Source organism: Canis lupus, chromosome 6, assembly GCF_003254725.2.
Source record: "Canis lupus dingo isolate Sandy chromosome 6, ASM325472v2, whole genome shotgun sequence".
Classification (NCBI taxonomy): Eukaryota; Metazoa; Chordata; class Mammalia; order Carnivora; family Canidae; genus Canis; species Canis lupus.
In genome coordinates this window covers 47,681,381-47,705,819 of record NC_064248.1, presented here as the reverse complement: position 1 = coordinate 47,705,819, position 24,439 = coordinate 47,681,381, and the positions used below count along the sequence as shown (strand labels likewise).

Genomic DNA, 24,439 nt, shown 5'->3' with positions numbered 1-24,439 from the left:
TTATGACAAGATCAGAGAAATCATACAGGCCCCTGACGAAAACCCGGCTATATTCCTTAACCGGCTGACCGAGGCATTAATTCAGTACACTCGCTTGGACCCGGCCTGTCCCGCGGGGGCCACGGTTCTAGCCACACATTTTATCTCTCAGTCAGCCCCAGATATCCGCAAAAAATTAAAGAAAGTCGAGGAAGGCCCTCAGACCCCCATTTCTGACCTAGTGAGACGGCATTTAAGGTCTTTAACTCCCGTGAGGAAGCCGCAGAGCTGAAGCGACAGGCCAGACTCCAGCAGAAGGTTCAGCTACAAACCCAGGCCTTGGTAGCAGCCCTGCGGCCGCGGCTCCAGGAGCCAGCAGAGAGGGGGACCCACCCGCACCCCTCCGGGGCCTGCTTCAAAGGCGGGGCTGAAGGCCATTGGGCCCGGCAGTGCCCCACCCCGAGGGCACCAACCTCGACCATGCCCTCTCTGCCATTTGATGGGCCACTGGAAATCCGACTGCCCTAGCCTCAGGGAATCCTCGGCGCCTCAGCGCGGGGGAAGACCCGAGACGGTGAGTCCAGCCTTCCAACTGCTCGGGCTGGAGGAGACTGACGGAGCCCAGCCTCGGCCACCCCTCTCACCCAGGCCGAGCCCAGGGTCATGCTCCAGGTAGCGGGTAAGTCCATCTCCTTTCTGCTGGATACGGGGGCTGCCTATTCTGTTCTGCCTTCCTACGCGGGACCTACTCTACCCTCACCAGTCGCTGTTATGGGGATCGACGGGAACCCCTCCACTCCTAGGGCCACACCTCCCCTTACTTGTAGCCTGGATGGGTTCCCCTTCTCTCACTCATTCCTGGTGATTCCCTCATGCCCAGTGCCCCTGCTGGGTAGGGACATCCTCCAAAAGCTAGGGGCAACTATTCATTTGTCCCCCTCTCCTCCCTCCTCACCCTCAGCTCGTCTCATCCTATATCTCTCCACTCCATCTACTCCTACCCCGGATCAATTACCCTTCGTGAACCCCCAAGTATGGGATACCTCGGAACCTGTAGTGGCCTCCCACCACCCTCCCGTCAAAATAAAACTCAAGGACGGTTCCAAGTTCCCCTCTAGACCCCAGTTCCCTATCTCCCTCCTCCATCGCCTCGGCCTCAAACCGATCATAGAACGACTAAAGCATCAGGGACTTCTGATTCCCATAAGCTCTCCCTGTAACTCCCCCATCCTGCTGGTCCGTAAACCCTCCGGAGCTTATCGATTGGTTCAGGACCTCCGACTCATTAATGAGGCAATAGTCCCTCTCCATCCAGTGGTTCCTAACCCTTATACCATGCTATCCCATATCCCTCCAAGCACCACTCACTTTACGGTGTTGGACCTGAAGGATGCCTTTTTTACTATTCCCCTACACCCCGATTCCTACTTTCTTTTCGCCTTCACCTGGGAAGACCCAGACACACATACCTCTGGACAATTAACCTGGACTGTCCTACCCCAGGGGTTCCGGGACAGCCCCCATATTTTTGGTCAGGCCTTGGCTGCGGATTTACAACAATGCCTCCTTAAGGCTAGTACCTTACTACAATATGTAGACAACCTCCTCCTCTGCAGCCCTGCCCTCACCATCTCCCAGGATGACACCACCTCCCTACTTAACTTCCTAGGGAGCAAAGGGTATCGGGTCACACCTCTAAGGCACAACTCTGCACCCCTTCGGTCACTTATCTGGGAATCCACCTGACCCCCACCTCTATATCTCTTACCGGAGACCGTATCCGCCTCCTACGAGAGCTCCAACCCCCTCAGACGGCAGATGAAATACTTTCCTTCCTCGGGTTGGCTGGCTTCTTTAGACACTGGATTCCAAACTTTTCTATTTTGGCCCGCCCCTTATACCAAGCGGCAAAGGACACTCCCCAGGGTCCTCTCACTGATCCCTCTTCGGTCCGCCGCCTGTTTTCCAAGTTAAGAGACTGTCTCACCGCTGGGCCGATACTAACTTTGCCTGACCCTTCAAAACCATTCCACCTTTACACTGATGAGCGGTCGGGTTCAGCTACTGGCCTTTTGGCCCAACCGGTTGGACCTACTTACCGGATTATAGCCTATCTATCTAAGCAGCTAGACAGCACCGCCCGCGGATGGCAGCCCTGCCTTAGGGCGCTCGCAGCTGCTGCCTCCTTAACTAAGGAGGCTCTCAAATTGACTTTGGGACAACCCCTCGTGGTTTACTCCCCCCATCGACTTGGGGATCTTCTTAGCCACCGATCCCTGGCCCACCTAACCCCCTCTCGTCTCCAACTCTTCCATCTGCTATTCATCGAAAACCCTCAAATCTCCCTCTCTACCTCTCCCCGCTTAAATCCTGCAACTCTGTTGCCTACACCTTCGCCTACCTCTGAACCCACTCACTCCTGCCCGCAGCTCATAGAGGATCTCACCCCTCCCCACCCTGGACTCTCTGATCAGCCATTATCCAACCCTGACCGTATACTCTTTGTAGATGGCAGCTCCTTCCTGGCTGCGGATGGTCGGAGACACGCCGCCTATGCTGTAGTCACCCTAGAGACGGTAGTGGAGACAGTCCCCCTCCCAATTGGGACTACTTCCCAAAAGGCTGAACTTATAGCTCTCACCAGGGCTCTACATCTATCTAAGGGACAACAAGTCACCATCTACACCGACTCAAAATATGCCTATCTCATCGTTCATACTCATTCTGTCCTCTGGCAGGAGCGGGGATTTTTAACCACCAAGGGGACGCCTATAGTAAACGGACCTCTCATTGCCAAATTGCTTGAGGCCCTTAGTCTGCCCACTGAGGTTGCAATCGTTCACTGTAGGGGCCATCAGACTTCTAAAGACATGGTCTCCATAGGAAATAATAAGGCCGACTCAGTGGCCAGGGAAACGGCCTTAAGTAACCCAATATCTCCCATCCTCTTCCTTAATACCCCTCATCGACCTTTCTACTCTATAAAGGAAACTCAAGCCCTCCAGGCCCTGGGAGGAAAGGCAGAAAGTAAAGGATGGATTTACATCCGAGGGAAGATTGCCCTCCCAGAAAACCTGGCCCATACCCTAATTACTGATATCCACCAATCTCTCCATATTGGCCCAAGGGCACTGAACCAGTTTCTCCAGCCCCTGTTTTACTATCCATCCCTACCTAAGGTGATTGAGGCTGTCCATAGGGCTTGTAAAACCTGCTCAGCTGTAAATGCACAGGGAGGAATCCGCAGGCCGGGGCCTAACCATCAGCTCCGAGGCCATCAGCCCGGTGAAGACTGGCAGCTGGACTTCACTCACATGCCCCGCCATAAAGCCTTTTGTTATCTACTGACTTTGGTTGATACTTTTACAGGATGGATTGAGGCATACCCCACAGCCAGAGAGACTGCAGATGTGGTGGCCACAATCCTCATCGAGCACATCATCCCGAGGTTTGGGTTACCCCGGACCCTACAGTCAGACAACGGGCCGGCATTTATCTCCAGTGTGACCCAACAGGTGGCCGAGAGCCTCAACATTACCTGGAAGCTGCACATCCCCTACCACCCTCAGTCTTCGGGTAAGGTGGAAAGGGCCAACGGGCTACTTAAGGCTCAACTCACTAAACTTACCCTGGAGACTCACCTGTCGTGGCCCACTGTTACCTATAGCTCTCACCAGACTCCGGGCGTCCCCCCGAGGACCATCAGGTTTGAGTCCCTTTGAGTTACTGTACGGTCGGCCCTTCCTTATCAACCACAACCTCCCGGCCATTCCTCCACCTCTTTTATCCTATCTGCCTTACCTTACCCTCCTCCGGGCCCTCTTGAGAGCCCATGCCGATGCTGTCATTCCGGCCCCGACCGACAATGCCTCCGAGGAAGCCTCTCCACGAGACTTATCCCCAGGGGACCAGGTCCTTCTCAGAAATCTGCAGCCAGGCTCCCTGCAGACCTGATGGACCGGACCTCACACGGTCATCCTCACCACCCCAACCGCAGCAAAATTGCTGGGACCTACGGCATGGGTGCACATCAACAACCTTAAACGGGCACCCACAGGTATCGAATGGACCTCCCAGATGGTGGGACCCACCAAACTCCGCCTGGCTAGGGATCCTTCTCATACTTCTCCTGAGCCCCAAGATCCAAGCGGTAGAATGTGATTGCATGAAAGGCAGCGGTACCTCGTGCTACTTTTCATCTTATACCCACATGCCCAGAACTTGTTACTCAGGGAAGACACCCATCACCTGTACTTCAAGACATGCCGAAGGAACCTTTTGGATGTCTGAACTTTCTCAAACCAGCTGATCCCCTTGCAGCCGGTACCCCAAGACTGGTAAAGTATGCTGGACTTATCTAAGCCATGTGGGCCTCTCTGATGGGGGGGGAGTCCAAGACCAGGCTGGCCAGGAGCAGACCCGACAAAGGGTCATCCACCAACTCCAGACCTCAAACCAGTTGACCTATAAGAGTATTTCCCTTGATGACATCAAGAAAGTTCCCACCACCGAGCAGCTAACGACAGCCCTCCTAAATTCCAGCTATAACTTATGGCGAAATTTCTCCAAAACCGGGGACAGCAACTGCTGGATCTGTTTTCCCTTCTCTACACTCTCTAATATCATAGGAATCCCTCTCCCAACTAATTGGACGCTCCCCAACTCCACTATCACCAATCAGACAGTCCATATTGGACCTATTGGGGGGAATATACCGATCATTAATTCCTCTAACTCTCTCACCCCTGCAGCTGCCAACATCACTAATTCCTCTCTTCCATACTGCGCCCCCTCGGGAATATTTCTCTCGTGCCCCCAGGGCACTTACCGTTGTTTAACTGCTAATGATTCCCTAGACTGCACGTTCATCCTCCTGTCTCCCTCAACCAACATTTACTCCGATTCCCAGCTCCAGTCCACATTATTTCTCCAATACCGGAGAAAAAGGGCTGCCTTTCTCCCCTTTCTGATAGGAGCAGGAATAACTACTGGGGTCACTACAGGAGTGGCGGGAATGGGAACTTCCATAGACTTTTATTATAAACTTTCCCAAGCTCTGAACGATGACATGGAACGGATCGCTGACTGCCTCACGGCCCTACAGACTCAGGTCACTAGTTTGGCAGCTGTTACCCTGCAAAATCGACGGGCTCTCGACCTTTTGACCGCCGAAAATGGTGGAACCTGTCTGTACTTAAATGAGGAATGTTGCTATTTTGTTAATCAATCAGGTATAGTTACTTCCAAAGTTAAAGAACTCAGAGACCGAATCCAGACCAGGCGCCAGGGCTTGTCTTTCTGGGGCCTAGACACCCACACTTGGGTAACATGGCTACTCCCTTTGGCGGGACCCCTATGCCTAATCCTTCTTCTCATCTCTGTCGCCCCTTGCTTGTTTCGATGTTTACAGGAACGCCTGCAAGAACTCACCCGGGTATCTGTCAACCAACTTTTACTTCACCCATACTCTCGCCTGCCCACATCCGACTACCCCTACAACGACGCCCCACCGTCAGCAGGAAGTAGCCAGAGCAGAGTCGACGCCCCCGACACCATTATATAAAACAAAAGGTCGGAATGTTGGGGCCAGGCGGGAAGGGAAACTCCTCAAGATGGCGGATACGCCAAAATGGCTGAGGTTCCTGTCACTACCTCCACTTGGGATGACAGCTTGAGCAGACCCTTACACCTCTCCTTTTCCTCAACCGAACCCAATGCCCTTCAAACCCCAGAGGAGGAAGTCACCTTTGACTGGTCGAATTGCAATCCTTCCTTTGCATAGTGAGGGTCACTCTGACTGGTTGGATTGCAATCCTTCCTTTGCATATGAGCCAACCAATAGGAAACCGTTCTGCCTTACAACGTTATGTAAACCCCCTACCACCTTGTCTTGGCACGACTTCCTCGACTCACTCTCTTTTCCCCGTGAGTCGTGGAACCTCGCCCGAGGGTGCCTGCAATAAAATCTGTTCTTGGACCCTCGCTTGCCTTGGAGATCTCATTTCCATCTAGTTACTAAAAAACTTAACACTCTCTCAGCTTCCTAGAGTCGAAGTGTTACAGGCGTGTTCTGAATTAGGCTTTGGCTTAAGGGAATGTTGTGGCTGGTTTGGTTTTCTATCCAGGCCACTACAACTTTCTCCATATAAGCAACAAGGATGTTTCACTTTCTTTATCTATCACTTGTGTGTTCACTGGAGTTGCAATTTTAATCTCCTTCAAGAACTTCTCTTTTGCATTCACAATTTGGCTAACTGGTGTCAGAGGTCTCACTTTCAGTTTATCTTGGCTTTCAACATGACTTCCTCACTAAATTTAATCATTTCTATATTTTAAAGTGAGAGATGTGCAACTCTTCATTTCACTTACAGACTTAGGAACCTTTGTAGGGTTTTTATTGGCATAACTACAGTATTGTTGTGTCTCAGGAAATAGGAAGCCTGAGGAGATGGAGAGGGTTAAGGGATGGTGGGTTGGTCGGGCATTCAGAACACACATATTTATTGATTTATTGTCTTGAATAGGCATGGTTTATGAGATCCCAAAACGGTTACAATAGTAATATCAAAGATCACTAATCACAGATCACCATAACAATTATAATAATAATGCAAAAGTTCAAAATATTTTGAGAATTACCAAAATGTGACACAGAGACACAGTGAACAAACGCTATTGGAAAAATGGTGCCCATAGACTTGGTCGATGCAGGGTTGCCACAAACATTCAACTTGTTAAAAATACAGTATCTACAAAGCACAGTAAAACAAAATACAATAAAATGAGGTATGCTTTATAATTTCTTTAATTAAACATGTAACTAATAAGCTCAGAGACTGAGTTGGAACCTGAATGTCTCTTGATATTGTGCCTGGATAAGCTTTGGTCTCATTAACTGAATAGCAGTTTCAATATGGCTGTTTCTTTACTTAAATTGACTCAAATTTGTCATCATGAGATTTTTATTCCTCATAATTAAATAATTATTAATAGATCATTTAAAGGGTTCTTTAAATAAAATAATAAGCCCTATATACCTGTTACCTCTTAATTTCCCACTTTAATTATTATAATTAGCAGTTCTTTATTCTGTTTAATTCTACACAGCTATAACAAGTAACCTTTAGCTATTTTTATTATCTCTATAAAATTTTAAAGTTTAAACTTTGTTTTGATAGTTTGTCAGATTTCTGAGCATTCTGATTTTGTAGCATAATAATTCCTGTAGCATTTTTTAACCTATATGGAGTTATAACTATTGAAATTGGAGATAGAAAAAATAAGAAAATCTTGTTATGTGTACAATTGCCCTACTTTTCTCTGATATTTCTTTTTCTCTTCTTTATGTAGGAATGAACAGAAGTTCTGTGTGGGACAAATACCAATTATTTCATAGGTTAAGCTGTTTTTCCATTCATTTTAGCTCATGATGGACAGAGACATTCTTAAGACCAATTCTACTCTTTTTGAACTTTTATTTATTATACTTTTACATCATTTTTTAAAATTGTCTATTGATTTTCACTGATGTATTTCCCCCCAAATAAGTAAACTATATAAAGTACTAAAAATGTCTTTGGAACTTTATAAATAAAATTTCTTTCATAAAAGCTACTGTACTCTACAAAATATATTTACATTATTATCTCATTTGAAGCTCACAACTACTCTGTATTTATGAAGAAAAAAGAAGAAAAAATAAACTTGAGTAGATAACATGATGTTTCAACACTCACCTAATGTCAGTAGATAGAAATATTTTAAAATTAGATATTTTAATTCAATATCAAATATCCATTCCAATGTACTACATTAAACCACTTTTCCACGGATATTAAAAAGTAAAAGTAAAACATTGTTGACAGGTTCTTCTGTATTTTGTTCTTCTTAGAAAAAAAAAAAAAAGCTTTGAAAAAAATCCTAAGATTCTTAAATAATATTGTCTCTTCTTTCATTGTAATTATGCTTTCTCCACCTATTCCTTTAATTTATGTGAGTTCACATAAATGAGTTCACATTAGAATGTCTTTTTCAACACATATGGAATTATTCTATAGCTGTGGAATATTACAGTCATAGTCTATAAGCCTTACCTGGCTTGCTATCTGTTTTGATAACCAGAGATTTTTTTTAATTATCACTAGACCCATTTATTTATGTGTTATCAAAGTCTGCCTTAATGGCCCAAGGACAAAGTTGAATGAGGTGACAGACAGTATTGGCCTGAAAATCAGAAAACATTTAGTATCTGGCCCTTTAAACAAGATGTGGTCAACCACTATTCTCTACTAACTAATGTGAACCAGAAAACTTTGCTATTCTAATTATTAAACTCAGATCAAATAAACAAGTTAAGAGAAAACATTCAAAATGAAGCTATGGCTTGCAGAGACCATAATATATTTTGTATGTTAGGAAGAATAAATATTGATTTGTAGGTCTAATATTAGACTTTAACTTTTATGCTTTTTATTCCTGTTATATTCTTGTTTGCTTTCTCTTAAATTTTATAACTTCATTAATAGATACAATAGTATTTACTATTAAACCCAGGTCTTTAAGGATGAATTAGGTCAAAAAGGAGGGAGAAAGAGAAAAGTGTTCTAGGATGAGGAAATAGCTTATGGAAACACACGTGGAAATGAATGAATATAGAACTGATACTGTCAGAGTAAAGAGTATGTAGGGAAATACTTAAGATTATAGCATATACATTAGTGTATAACTTCTCTGTATGTTGTGGATTAAAGATGATGAAAGGTGTGAGGTTTATCTTTCCTCTTATAATATGGACAGGCTATTGATGTCTGTGACTGAAAGAATATAGGACAAATGACACTATTTAAGTTTCTGGACCTATCTTTAAGAGACTGTCAGCTTCCACTTCCTGTCTTTTGGAATTGTCACTCTTAGAATCAGTTGCCATGCTGTGAGAAGCCCAAGCTACATGGAAAGACACATGGGATTACTCTAGTAAATAGCCTCAGTTGAACTTCTGGCCAATGACCTCAGTATCAACTTCTAGTCCTGTGAGTTTTAGGACTCACATGCAGTTCAGTTGAATCTAGTCTTTAGTAAATGACTTCCACATAAGCTGGTACTTGACTGTGGTCACATGAGGATCCTGAGCGAGAATTATTCCACTGACTCACAACTAATTTTGACAAAGCAGGAAAGGATAGCGGAAGGGAAAAAAGCCTCTTCAACAAATAGTGTTGGGAAAACTGGACAGTGACATGCAGAATAATGAAACTGGACTTTTTTTTTTTTTAGATTTTATTTATTTATTCATGAGAGACACAGAGAGAGAGGCAGAGACATAGGCAGAGGGAGAAGCAGGCTCCCTGTGGGGAGCCCAATAGGGGAATTGATCTCCAGGATCATGCCCTGACCCAAACACAGATGCTCAACCACTGATCACCCAGGTGTCCTGAAACTGGACCACTTTTGACACCATATACATAAATAAATTCAAAATGGTTGAAGGACCTAAATGTAAGACAAGAGATCATCAAAATCCTAGGGGAAAAAAAAACAGGCAGCAAACTCTTTAACCTTAGCCACAGCAACTTCTTACTAGACATGTCTCTAGAGGCAAGGGAAACAAAAGCAAAAGTGAAATACTGGGAACTCTTCAAGATAAAAAGCTTCTGCACAGTGAAAGAAACAATAAACAAAACAATAAAGGCAACCTATGGAATGAGGGATGAATTTTGCAAATGACATATCAGACAAGGGGCTAGCATCCAGAATATATAAAGAACTCATCAAAATCATCATCAACAACAACAAAACAAATAATCCAGTTAAGAAAAGGCAGAAGACATAAACAAATTTCTCCCAGAAGATATACAAATGGCTGACAGATGTAAAGATGCTCAATATTACTCATCAGAAAAATACAAATCAAAAAGACAATTAGATATCGCCTCCTATCTGTCAGAAAAGCAAAAATTAACAACAGGAAACAACAGATGTTGGCGAGACAGTGGAGAAAGGGAAACTCTTATGCTCTGTTGATGGGAATTCAAAATGGTACAGCCCTTCTGTATAATAGTATGAAGGGTCCTCAAAAGGTTAAAAATAGAGCTATCCTCTGACCCAGCAATTACATTACTAGCATTCAAAAATGCTGATTTGAAGCACATGAACTCCAATGTTTAATATATATGTATATATATATATACATATATATATATAAAAAATCAAAATAATGGTATCAGCCATCAAAAATAATGAAATCTTGCCATTTGCAACAATATGGATGGAACTAGAGTGCATTATGCTAAGTGAAATATGTCAGTCAGAGAAAGACAAATATATGATATTCATATATGGAATTTAAGAAACAAAATAGACGAACATAGAGGATGGGAAGGAAAAATAAAATAAGATAAAAACAGAGATGGAGGCAAACCAAAAGAGACTCTTAGCTATAGTGAAGAAACTAAGGGTTGCTGGAGGTGCAACAGATGAGGGGTTGGGCTAAATGGGTGAAGAGCATTAAAGAGTGCATTTGTTATATGTAAGTGATGAATCACTGAATTCTACTCCTGAAATCAATACTATACTATATGTTAACTAAATTGAATTTAAATTAAAAAAAAAAGAGAACTATTCCATTGAGCCCAGTCAATCCATGGAATTGTAAACAACAACAATTGACCGTGGTTTTAGATTTGATGTAATTTATTGTGCAGCAATAGTGATCTGATAGGTTATCAGATAATTGCTTCTCAAAATATTCACAAGCAGCATGTCTGTGGATCTAATATTTTAGTTTATTAAAGATGTGACCCAAAGAGATACTGTTAAATTTGGCATGATGAGTATTATTTAAGCTGTGCTGATTCACAAGCTCCAAAATCTTGTAATAGGAGAAAGAAATAACATTTACTTGATTTTATCTTTGATTTTCTTTGTGATGGCTACTCGTCTTTTTTGTTTTTTAATGAAGTATAGCTGACATACAATGTTACACTAATTACAGGTGTAAACATAATGATCTGACAATTCTGCACATTACACAATGCTCACTACAATAAATGTAGTTATCATCAGTCACCATACAATGTTATTACAATATTATTGACCATATTCCCTATGCTGTGATTTTTCATCCCTGGGACTTATTTATTTTATACCTGAAAGTTTGTACTCACTACTACATGATTTTAAAATACACACATTACAAATTGAATCATACTTTTTTTCCTATCATGAGACTCGGTTTAACAAGCGTAAAGAAAAAATTGAAAAAAAAAAAAAAACCCTCTAGACAGTAAATATAATTGTATTCATTGTATTATTCTTTTAATTTTTAAAATATGATTAGTGTTGTTATGGATTTTAAAAACTAAGAAATAAGCTTTTCAGCAAAGTCCAAACAGAAGCTTACTTATTTTGGTGCAAAATCACTTGCCTTATTTTTTTTCAAGAGGACTACTTTTTTTTTAAAGACTTCACTAGAGGTAGTGTTTTCCTCTCAAGCCGATAACACTCACAGCAGCAGTACTGAAGGACAACTGCTCAGCATTTGCATTCATAGCATCTCAGTGGGAACAGCTAGACACAAAATGATTTAATTACATCGGTAGTTCCTTGCCAGACCATACATTTCAAACTGGTAGGAAAAAAATTTTTGTTTTCTGTGATATGTATGTTAAATTTCTGACACTTAGTAGGTCCTAAATAAAGGTTTGTTGAGTAGACAAAGAAAAAAAAAAAAAAAAACCACAGTCTCTCCCAAACAGAGGTTTTTAGCCCTTATTCCTGGTTGAACTGCCTGATGCTTCATTCAGATCCCACTTTAAGCCCAATCTCCCTGATATGGAGAACTGTGTTCACACAGGTTCTTGCTTCTTGTGAGGGCTTATCACTTTAGATGAAAGTGATAGCTCCTTGCAATTCATTTTAATTCCATGCCTTTTATCCAGGTGAGTAGTAAGTGTCAGCCCAAAGATAACTGAATAGAAGAATGTCATTCCCTGTGATTGCATCATTATCTGAATTATAGGCTACTTGTTCTATTAATTCTAAATCTGTACTCTTCCCATTCTATGAAGTGAGATGATTTGGATGGTTAATTAACAGAGGATTTTCTCTAATGATTCAGAGGGCATGGATTCCTGAGCATGCCTGTTTACTTCTTTGAGGCTCATTTTTATCAACCACATGAAATCCTATCCTGCCATATTTTTATGAGGATTGCTGTCTATAGTATCCATTACATTAAAATGTATTAAAATTACAAAGTTTTGGATATATATGATAAATATATGTTCAGATACTTAGATAAGTGCATATTATTAATTTGTCTGCTAACATTTGGGGGTCTTTCCTACATTATTTTATCCATATGGCATGATAATTCTTCTAAAGGTTGATACAGCTTTCTGGAATTATGCTCAAAAGATAGGTTATACTATATATATTAAATGTTTAGTTGTCTTTAATCCAATAGAATTTTTAAATTTAATAATGTCTAAATATATTTATTTTATATGCCCAATATTTAAAGTAACTAAGTTCTGAAATTGGCATTAGGCCTATTTTGTCTATAAGATGTGTGGATTAAGATTTATTTCCTGTGATCCATTTCCCTAGGATCAAATAGGACAGCTTCTTTAAAACTCATTTCTCATTATATCCTTATAATGTTAAATATCATCCCATTGTGTAGGCAGAGGATACATCTCATCTACCATCTCTAACAACACTATTAACTTTTAATAAGCAGTTATTCTTCAATTGGCTATACTAAACAAGATGGGAAATGATGGTTTTCATTCTCAGTGAAATTTTTATTCTTTACATAACCGTCCTTCCGACCCATTATAAAATCATACAAGCTAAATAGCTATGCCATATGTAGCAGCAACTGTGTGCTAGATCTTGTTCTGAGTCCTTCATATTATTAGGTCATTTATTTCATGCGATATAGAAGATGTGTACTATCATTATTCCCATTCTCTGGAGAAAAGAGATATCAAGTAATCTGTTCAAAGTCATATAGCTAAGAAGTAATAAAGACACAGTTTGAATCCAGGCAGGTTTTCTCTAAAGTTTGTGGTTGTATCACTGTGGTACGCTGTCTTTTGAGATCCCAAACATCTGAAATGCAGAACTAGTAAAATGACTAAATTAGGTATGGGAATAGATTTTGCTGGCATCTCTATAGGAGTAGGAAATTCATGGCCTACTCATCACATTGCATCTGGTAGAAGATCCCACTTGACAGGTATTGTTTTTTTAAGGCTGCTGCAATGAAATACCACAAATTTCGTAACTTAACATAACAGAAATTTATTATCTTATAATTCTGGGGGCCAGAAGGCTCTAGGGGAGATTTCTTCTTTGCCTCTTATACCTTCCTGTGTTCATAGGCATTCCTTGGCTTATGGAAGCATGATAGTAATCTCTGCCTTTACGTTCTAATGGCCTTCTTTCCTGTATCTCTTCTGTGACTGTGACATTGTCCTTTTGCTTCTCCTCTAGAAACACAGGATGACCGCATTTCCTGATTCTTACTTAATTACAAGTACAAAGTACTTTTTTCTAAATACTATCATTTTTATAGTTTCCAAGGGTTGGGACTTAGACTTACTATTATTATTTTTAAAGATTTTATTTATTTATTCATGAGAGACACAGAGAGAGAGAGCGAGAGAGAGCGAGAGAGACAGAGAGACAGAGACACAGGCAGAGGGAGAAGCAGGCCCCATGCAGGGAGCCTGACGTGGGACTCCATCCCGGGTCTCCAGGATCATGCCCTGGGTTGAAGGCAGTGCTAAACCGCTGAGCCACCCGGTTGCCCTATTTATTATTATTATTATTATTATTATTATTATTATTATTATTATTATTTTGAGGCCACAATTTAATCCACCACAGTACTTATCTCTAGATCAATGATAAATAAAAACCTTAAATTTAAAGAAGATAAGCTCTTTCTCCTCAGCACTAGATAAAGAAGATGGGTTGACAAAACCCAGAAACATCTCCCTAATGCCCATGAGACTGTCCCTGAAAAATATCTTATTGTCAATACTAAGCTATCTCAACAGAGGCAGAAAGAACTATAACTGCTCAAAACTTTATCTTTCCTGTCTGGGCAAGCAGAGAGAAAATGCAGTTATCATAACCACAGAGTGCTAATTCTTTCCACAAAAAATAATAATTGAAAAGTACTCTGGACAAGAGAAAATAAAAAAACTGGGATCCCCAGAGAGAATAGGAGTATGAAACAAGGAGACACATTGAGAGCTCCAGGTGAAATTCTCCCTTCCTGCAATGTACTAATAAAAACGGTGTCCAAACCGATATTATGAGATGCCCTAAGCTTTTCACTCTTTGAACTTGTAATGATGGGTGAGAGAAATGTGGTACTGAATAATGATGACAAACTAAGGTAAGCATTGGCTATAAAGCTTCATGCCAGATTAGGAAATTCTCTGAGGCTTACAAGTATCAATCTATTGTGCTAGAATAGCCCAAAATAAATGAAATGACACCTAGTATATAACACAGAGAAAACATCTCAAAGGAGAGATCAAGTCAGGTCCTCAAGAAGTGCTACAGGTTCCTGGACTCTAAAAAGGTCAATTTAACGCAATTTCCTAATGTCATACTCTATTGAGAACATGGGAATAAAATAATCTACAGCTGTTTTACAGAGGACTAACTGGGAAGATTGAATAAGGCATGCCACTAAACAAAAACAAAATTAAGAAGAACAGCATGAAAATCATTCAAATATACAAAAGTAACAAAGTGGCAAAAACTGATGTTGCGAAGATAAATGGAAAATTCAGGCTATAGGAAAATGTAATCCAAAGGATAAGAAGCAGAGATAATAAAAACCTTAGTTTCTACAACAAGTTGTTATATGCTATAGAAATAAATTACTAAAATCATGAAATCAATAAAGTAAATGCTCAAAGATATAATACTTAAGCGAAGTAGAATTAGAGTTAAAAAGAGAAATTGACAAGCTAAGGAAACAATTTGAGGATGCAAACTAACATAACTACAGAATTATTATTTACTCATAAGTGTGGTAAATAAGGCTGAAAAATAGAATTCAATTGAAACATTAACAGTGAATGCAAAGGGAACAGGCCAAGAGGTTTAAGTAAGAGAAAATAATACAATGGAGGACAAAGGAAATACAACTTAAAAGCAATTGTTATCAAAATGGAAAATTCAAAAAATGCAAGAGAACGTTCTTCAAATTTCCAGCTTCTGCCTGGTTTGGTTTCTGCGAAGCAGCTATGCCATCTCACGATCCCTGATATTGAGACTTTGTTATCTTCTTGGACCAAGAGAACCAAGTAGGGACAAGGAGGAATCAATAGATGCTAGAGGTGTCATTGAAGTAGAACTTTCATTGTCTCCCAACACTATTTGCTGTAGAAGACCCACCACACCTGCTGCTTCTTTTATGCTTGCGTCTCCAGGAACATCAGCGCCCACTAGTTCAAGCCACAAACCTCAGACTAAACATCAGTGCTTTCTTTATCCTCCCCCAGCTTTATTGAGAGACAAATGACATACAGCATTGACACATGCATCAATTACCACATCATTACCATAACAGGATTAGGGAGGGTAGTTAACACTGCCATCACCTCACATAATTACTTTATGTATGCATATGTGTGTGTGGTAAGAATTAAAGATTTAGGGACACCTGGGTGGCTCAGCAGTTGAGTGTCTGCCTTTGGCTCAGGTCGTGATCCTGGAGACTCAGTTGAGTCCCACGTCGGGCTCCCTGCATGGAGCCTGCTTCTCCCTCTGCCTGTGTCTCTGCCTCACTCCCTCTGTCTCTCATGAATAAATAAATAATTTTTTAAAAAGAATTAAAGGTTTACTCTTTTAGCAACTCTCAAGTATATAATGCAGTTTAGACAGCTTGCTGAATATTAGATCCCCAGAACTTATATGTATATGATAACTGGAAGTTTGCACATTTGACCAACATCCTCCCATTTTCATCACTCCTTGCCCTGAGAAACATCATTCTACTCTCTTCTGTTTCTATGAATTTGGATGTTTAAAAAAATATTTTATTTATGAGAGAAAGAGAGAAAGAGAGAGAGAGAGAGAGGCAGAGACACAGGCAGAGGGAGAAGCAGGCTCCATGCAGGGAGCCCTATGTGGGACTCGATCCCGGATCTCCAGGATCACATCCTGGGCTGAAGGTGGTGCTAAACTGCTGAGCCACCTGGGCTGCCCTGGATTTTTTTTTTTTTTTTTTTTTTTAAGATTCCATATGTAAGTGAATTCATGCAATATATATTTTTTTCTAAATTTTTACTTGAAAAAAAATTTTTATTTTTATTATTGAAGTATAGCTGATATAAGATGTTATGTTAGCTTCAGGTATAAAACATAGCGATTCAACAATTCTATGCATTACTCAATGCTCACCATGATAAGTAGATCATACAGTATTTTTCTTTCTCTATTTGACTGTTTCACTTAGCATAATGCCCCCAAGGCCTATCCACGTTGTTTTAAATGGCAGGATATCATTCTTTTTTATAGCTGAATTATGTTCCATTGTATGTATATATCACATTTTTGTTATCCATTCATCTGTTGATGGACACTTAAGATCTTTCCAGGTCTTGGCTTTATGAATAATGTTGCAATGAATATGGCAGTACATATATCTTTTTGAGATAATGATTTAATTTCCTTCAGACATATACAGCAAAATGGGGTTCCTGTATCAAATGTTACCTCTACTGTTAATTTTTTGAGGAACCATCATACTTCAGTTTTCCACAGGAGTTGTACCAAATTACACTTCCACCAGTGTACAAGTGTTTCCTTTTCTCCAGATCTTTGCCATTATGTTATATCTTGTCTCTTTGGTAATAGCCATTCTAACAGGCATGAGGTGATATCTTACTGCAGTTTTGACTTGCATTTCTCTGATGATTAGTGATGTTACATGTCTTTTCATGTACCTGTTGGACATTTCTATGTCATCTTTAGAAAAATGTCTATTCAGGTCATTTGCCCATTTTTAACTGGATTATTGGGATTTTTTTTTTCCTGGTATTGAGTTGTATGTGTTTCTTAAATATTTGGGATGTTAATTTCTTATCTGATCTATAATTTGCAAAGAACTTCCCCTAATTCATAGGTTTCTTCTTCATACTATTGATTGTTTTGTTGTGCAGAAGCTCTTTAGGATGGGATCCCTGGGTGGCGCAGTGGTTTGGCTCCTGCCTTTGGCCCAGGGCGTGATCCTGGAGACCCGGGATCGAATCCCACGTCGGGCTCCCTGTGCATGGAGCCTGCTTCTCCCTCTGCCTGTGTCTCTGCCTCTCTCTCTCTGTGTGACTATCATGAATAAATAAATAAAATCTTTAAAAAAAAAAAAAAAGAAGCTCTTTAGGATTCTTGGAGGCACACACATGAGAGAGTCTCTGATCTGGTACCTGTTCCAGCAGGCCTGCTTTTGACCTGTGGCTGAGAGAGAGCTATGCATTGTAAAGTGCCCTTTCAAGGTCTCAGGGGGCTCAGGCAGGAGTCTCTCCTCCTGGATCCCTGTGCCAGCAGGCCTCTTCATGGACTGTGGTCTTCACGGACTGTGGTTGAGAGTCTCCTGGAGTTGAGTACATGGCTCTTTCAGGATCTTTGGAAACACAGACAGGAATGTCTTCCACTGGAACTTGAACCCTCAGGAGTGGATTGTTGCTGACAGACTGGTGGATTGTGGCTGTGAGGAAGTTGGAGCCCCATATAAACCCCTTTCAGGATCTCCAGCAATATAGATGGTACTGTCTCCCTCAGGGACTCTGTACCAGCAAAACTATTTATGGACTTTAGCTGGGATAGGAGCCCACTTGCAGGGGCCTGTCAGGATTTACAGTGGAACTGTGAAGTTGGTGGGCTTACCTCTAGGCTCTCTCAGACTGGGGCTGAGAGGGGCTGGAGCCAGTTTACAGAACATTTCAGGGTAAGTAGCATGAATTCTGTATTATGCCTATCACCTGATGCATAGATAAACATGACTGCTCCCAGGTCCTTTGGCATAGGGTGCTGGTGACAAGACCAAGCCACCCCTGTAGCTGAGTCCTCAGGGCTATGGAGCTGTTTCAGGGGCTGTAGTAGAGACCACAGTTGGTGTGTTGGCTGCTTGGCCATGAGCCTGTGTTCCCAGAAAGGCTTCCCTTGGTCTTTGACTGTCCTGGGTTTTCATATAGTTTCCTATGTGGATCCCCAAAATCCCACAGTCACTTTTGTCCTTAGATGGATGCCAAGCTGTAGTTGAAGTGGGGATAAGAAACGACATCTTATTGAACCATATTACTGATGTCCTTTCCTTATGCCATCTGTCAGGTTGTACATCTTGTTGACACAAATAGCAAACCATCTTATCTCAGTTACCATTTCTATCATTACTTTCCTATCCCAGACTTATTTGGCCATTTTTTTAAGGAGTGAATCGTTCACCAACATCTCTCATGAATAATACATGCATGTTCAATAAAAGGCTGTGAAGTAGAATATTTAAGGCCCATCAATATGCTGGCCCTGGAAAAATTAGGCATACTATTGAGTTCATGCCAAGATTATTTTAAGGAACTTGAAGGTTAATTGATTTTTTTTTTCTAGCAAAAAAAAAAAAAAAAAGAAAAAAAAAGAAAAATTCCATTTAGTAAGATACTGCATTCTGGAATTTCAGCTAAACATGGGTACAAGTATGTGAGAAAAATCAGATCTATATATCTAAGGGGGCAGAAAGGTGTTTTTATTGGCCACTGTTTTTATTTTTTATTTTATTTTTTATTAGTTTTTTTAGATAATGAGAGACAGGGAGAGGGAAAGAGGGAGAAAGAATCTTAAGTTCTGGGTGTCAGAGCCTGACGTGGGACTTGATTTCACAATCCTGAGCTCATGACCCGAACCAAAATAAAAAATCCATTGCTTAATTGATTGAGCTGCCTAGGTGCCTCTGGTCATTGTTTTCAAATGAGAGTATCCCTATGTGAATCGATGTCACATAGATCTTTTTATTACAATATAAACTCCACAACACTGTTTTTATTTTTTTAAATCCAATTTAACAATACTACTTTCCTACTTTGAAAACATAAGTGATTACTCTTTGGATAAAAGAACATTTCTTCAACATATTTTCTCACATATATCAAACATTTAAATACCATTAATCAAATGAAACCCTTTTTCTTTTAATATGAGACATGAAACATAAAATTCTTGCCAATCAAAAACACAGATCTCCAGTATTTCAAATGTTTTTCAGAGAACTCAACCATTAATTTCACTGACCTAGCATTTGCCAAATGCTTATTTGACTTAACTTGATATTTGAGATAGAGATTATGATAAACATATATGTCATTGTCTGTTTGAGCTGCTATGTCAAAATACCACTAACTGAGTCGCTTATAAACAACAGGAAGTTTTTTCACACAGTTCTAGAGTCTGGGAAGTCTGAGAACAAGGCACCAGCCTGGTTACATTCTGGTGAGGGCCTTCTTCCTGGTTCACAGTCTTTGCCTTCTTGCTAAGTTCCCCCGTGGTAAAATGGGTCTCTGTGATACCTCTTTTATAATGGCACTAATTCTATTCATGATGACCCCAACCTCTTAGCCTATACACCTCCCAAAGGCTCTACCTCAAATACTATCACCTTGGACATTTGGATTTCAACATGTTACTTTTGGGAAAACACAGACATTCAGAACATTGCAACACGTTAACTATTATTCTAGATTATCCAAAATCTCTTTATTAAATTTTTTAATAAAGTACTTAGATTATCGTACTTTTACTTCTCATCAGAAATATTTTACTAAAATGAAAATGATTGTTGTCTACACCTTTTACAATGTCACTAAAAGAAATGTCATTTGAAGAATGTTGGAATGTGACAATATTGAACTTTATCCAAGCCCTGTGATCCTAGAAGACAGTAAAGGTTAAGAAAACCTCCTACCCTTTGTATTCTGGGAAATGGCTTATGGCCAAGACCTGTCCCTCCCCACAGGATTTAGATAAGAATCACAGATGATTCTTCCTGACTACTTATAACAGGCCAAAGACTCTTCAAATTCTTAATCTTTGTTTAATGAATGATTAGCTGAACTGATCAATGGGAAGAAAACATTGTTAACTGAATTATGTTTAGGCTTCTCTTCTTCCCACAAATTCCTGTATTTAAGCCAGCCTTCTAAGAAAAGGCTGGTCTGGGGGTAAAAATTCTCTAATGGACTATCCAGTCACTCCATTGTTTTATTCCTCACATCTGTTTCTTTCTAGCTTTGTTTAATCCTCTCTATTAAAACAAGAAAACAAAGCCAAAAAAAAAAAAAAAAAAAACCCAAAAACCTCTGTCTAGCTTTTCAGAGGCTTGCACACCATTCTCCCTATTGCAAGTGTCCCTTTTCTTCTTTGCGATTATCCTTTTGAATAAAGTTTCTATTAAGTCCAGATTTGTTTTTATTTGACAAATGTTTCTGGATAAGATTAGTTATAAAAATTAAAATATTTAAGGTTAACTTCTTTATGCCACAAAAATATCTATACTGAAGAATTTCAGAACAATGGCAATACAATGTAAACTAGATAAACCTATGGGTTCCTATTATCTGTCAGGAAATCACAGCAAAATGTAGTGCCTTCCATTACGTATACCTTTGCTTCTTTTCATTGCTTCTACATTTTGTCATTTTTTTCCTTTTTATAAACAATAAAGCTTTTCTTTGTAAAATTTTGTAGATGTGGAAATCTACAAACTGCAAGAAAGAAACCCTTAATATTAAGAATTTTATAGCAATGTAATTAATTTGTATAAATCTATATGTGCATGTAATGTATATTGCCAAAGAGTTGAGAAAAATTGCAGATCCATTTAAACCACAGTTAAACACTCTATGAGTGATTAGTAATTGATTTCATCATTTTAGTGGCAGCTTGGTATAGTAGTAATTGTTAGATGAGTGGCTGCTCTGTTCAAATGACTGGAACAAGTGCATTGATTTGGAAAGCAGTTGACTTTGTTGCTCCTTCTAAAACCAGACTCATTTCTTTCTTTCTTTTTTTTTAAACATTTTAAAGAAATATCTAGTTGGAAACTAGCAAGAATAGAAATTATATTTCAGTATGTTCTCAACTTTAGGCAACTCAAGAACTTTTCATGTGAAATTATATCATTTTGGGAATTCACTTTACATGTGCCTGATGCAATTCTTTCACAAATAATCAATCATTCAATCAGTAAGGATGGTTCTGATGGACTGTGAGATTCAGCAAGGGAGAGAGGAGCATCTGATTAGTCAGTGCTTAATTATGACCAAATATATTACCTGCATAATACCCTGCTATTGGAGAACCCAAAGAGCTCTCCTGTGTTCTGAACTCCACAGGTCTATCCATTCCAATGCCCAGGACTTGTTCCTAAAGTTTCAGCTCAAATACTGTGGATTACTGATTGATTATTTGGAAGCATAACTGAAACACAAAGCTAGAGGTTCTTTTAGTTCAGGTCACTAAAAAAAAAAAAAAAAAAAAAATAGCTACATACTCTAGACCATTGACTATAATAGTTTGAGGATCCCAATGATTCTTAAGTTTTTATTTAAATTCCAGTTAGTTAACATAATATTGGTTTCCGTGTACTATGTAATGATTCAGCAATTCTATACATTACTCAGTGCTCATCATGATAAGTGTACCCTTTAATCCTCTTCACTTATTTCACCCATCCCCACCAACACCAATCATTTTCCCTCTGGTAACTCAGAGGGAAACTGTTTGTTCGCTATAATTAAGAGTCTGTTTCTTGGTTTGTTTCTCTCTTCCCCCTTTTATCCTCCCTCTGCTTGTTTGTTTCATTTCTTAAATTCCATATATGAATGAAATCATCTGGTATTTTTCTTTTTCTAACTTCTTTTTTCTTCTTAGCATAATACCCCCTAGTTCTACCCATGTCATTGCAAATGACAAGATTTCATTCCTTTTATGGCATGCCATGTTTTCTTATCTGTTCAACAGTTGATGGACACTTGGGTTGTTTCCATAGCTTTGCTATTGTAGATGATGCTTATGCACAGTAAAGGAAACAAATCAACAAAACGAAAAGGCAACCTATGAAATGGGAGAAAATATTTGCAAATGATATATCTGATAAGAGATATTTTTAATATCCAAAATATATAAAGAACTTATAAAACTCAATACCCCCAAAACAAACAATCCAGTAAAAAAAAATTAGCAGATTTGAACAGACATTTTTCCAAAAAAGACATACAGGTGGCCAACAGACACATGAAAAGATGCTCAACATCGCTCATCACCAGGAAAATACAAATCAAAACTGCAATGAAATATCACTTCACACATGTCAGAATTGCTAAAATCAACAACACAAGAAACAACGGGTGTTGGTGTGGCTGTGCAGAAAGGGCAACCCTCTTATACTATTGGTGGGAATGCACACTGGTGCAGCCATTCTGGATAAAAGTTTGCAGGTTCCTCAAAAAGTTAAAAATAGAACTATCCTACTTTCCACCAATTGCAGTACTAGGCATTTCTCCAAAGGATACAAAAATACTAACCCATTGATTTTTGTTCACAGTAAATGTTCATTGTTTTCAAACAATTGAGATCTTTTGTTAATACTAGGATCCATCATTTTTAGAAAATTATACCTTTGTTCTACATTATGGTATGTTCAAATACTCTGCTCAATACTAGGTTACTACTTTTCTAAGACACATATTAAATACATTAAGAAGAGATTTTTGAGAATGTCACTACTACTTCCACATTATATGGTATTGATAGCCATTGACATAATTATAACACAGTCCATATCATCTCAAAAAGACACATATACTCAAAAGGATTTATTTTTATTTCCTTTTAAAAAGTGGCTGTAGGGACACCTGGGTGGCTCAATAGGTTACGTGATCAACTCTTGATTTCAGGTCAGGTCATGATCTCATGGTTATGAGATTGAACCCAGCATCTGGATCTGCACTGGGCATGGAGCCTGCTTATGATTCTCTCTCCTTCTTTCTCTGCCCCTCCCCCACCACTTGTGCACACTTTCTCTAAAACAAGAAAAGAAAAAAGAAGAGAAAAAAAAGTAGTTGTAATTTTTTTTATCATAGGTACCCCAAAGAGATTTTATAATTTTTCACTTTTTTAACCTAGGTATATGACAAGAACTTCTTGAAAAGTTAGGGCCTCAATGATTTAAATGGTATTATTAGCATTCACTTTGACAATCTAAATTAAGTGTCTAGCAGCTAAAAGTTATTTACCCTAGTATAAGTACAGTTGTATCGTTCACTGTGTTTACTTGTTGCCTTTATTCTTTGAGTCTCAGACACTACAGTTTGCTTATTTTTTTCTACCCTACCATAGTGATGTATAAGTCCATGTATATCCATGAAGCTGTAGCTTTTAGTAAGTGCATTTCAGGTATTTCCTACATTTAGAAAGAGCTACACATAATGCTTCACTGTAAAAGGTCTCTGCAGATGGTGAGGGTTTTGGGAAAAGAAAACTTTCAGCTTTTTATTTCTTTTATAGTTGTTTACAGCCCTTGAGGTAGGAACATTTTCTCTTTTAATGATGCAAACAGGCCCTAAGTATGAGAAACTCACTGTCCATTATAAAGCTCAAAATAATCAACAGGGATTGTATTCATAAAAGCCGAATTAGAGAGGAGGGTTTAAGAATATTATACTAATAGATCTAAGACTTGATTACTAATAATGTCAGTGAAATTTCTACAAAGTAGGTTTGTTACTTTCCTATCTTGCAAGGACAGGAAAATTTTCTTTCAAATGCTTTGTTTTTAATGCATGGACCGTTTTTACCTACTTCTTGAAATACATATATCTTAACCTTTTCTTTTTCATTATTTTTTTTAGGATTTTATTTTTTATTTATTAGAGAAAGAGGGAGAGCACAAAAGGAGAATGAGATGGAGAAGCAGATTCCCCGCTAAGCAGAGAGACTGATGTGGGACTCAAACCCAGGATCATGAGATCATAATGTGAGCCAAAGGCAGGTGCTTAAGTGACTGAGCCACCTAGGCATCCTCTTTTCTGTTATTTTAACATTTAAAACATTTTCCTTTGAAAATGAGCCCTTACTTTTTTTTTTTTTTTGCTCTTTATTATTTTATCTTTTTTTGTTTGTTTGTTTTTCAATTCTTACTTTTCTCAAGTCTCTCCTTTCCTTGGGCAAGGTAGTAAGCTTAGTAAAACAGAAATAATTCAGGAGCAAAACAGAACAAATTAGAAAAAAATTATTTTAGGGCATCACTTCTATGGCTTTCAGAATGATATACCTCTTACTCTTTTGTAAATTTGTATTCCTAAGCTACTGGGAAATAAGCAATTATTGATGGACCAAGGTAAATTAAAAATTATTTCAATAATAGTTTACCTTCCACCAGATA

The 24,439-nt window shown here is 39.4% G+C and overlaps 1 protein-coding gene across 5 annotated transcripts; it reads left to right on the top strand.

Annotated features, from left to right (window-relative positions):
- Window positions 1–181: 181 nt before the first annotated feature.
- LOC112679158 (protein NYNRIN-like) lies at window positions 182–7,802 on the top strand. 5 transcript variants are annotated; one of them, XM_049111620.1, is made up of 4 exons: window positions 182–658; window positions 2,488–3,555; window positions 5,390–5,550; window positions 7,330–7,802. In XM_049111620.1, exons 1-3 carry the CDS (start codon window positions 643–645, stop codon window positions 5,503–5,505), a joined length of 1,200 nt encoding a protein of 399 aa, XP_048967577.1. In that variant the 5' UTR covers window positions 182–642; the 3' UTR covers window positions 5,506–5,550; window positions 7,330–7,802. The 5 variants fall into 5 exon arrangements, 3 of the variants coding, with proteins under 3 accessions (XP_048967577.1, XP_048967576.1, XP_048967575.1); XR_007411399.1 differs by lacking the exon at window positions 7,330–7,802 and having other exon boundaries at window positions 2,488–4,321; window positions 5,390–7,320; XR_007411400.1 differs by lacking the exon at window positions 7,330–7,802 and having other exon boundaries at window positions 2,488–4,316; window positions 5,390–5,513.
- The last annotated feature ends 16,637 nt before the right edge of the window (window positions 7,803–24,439 follow it).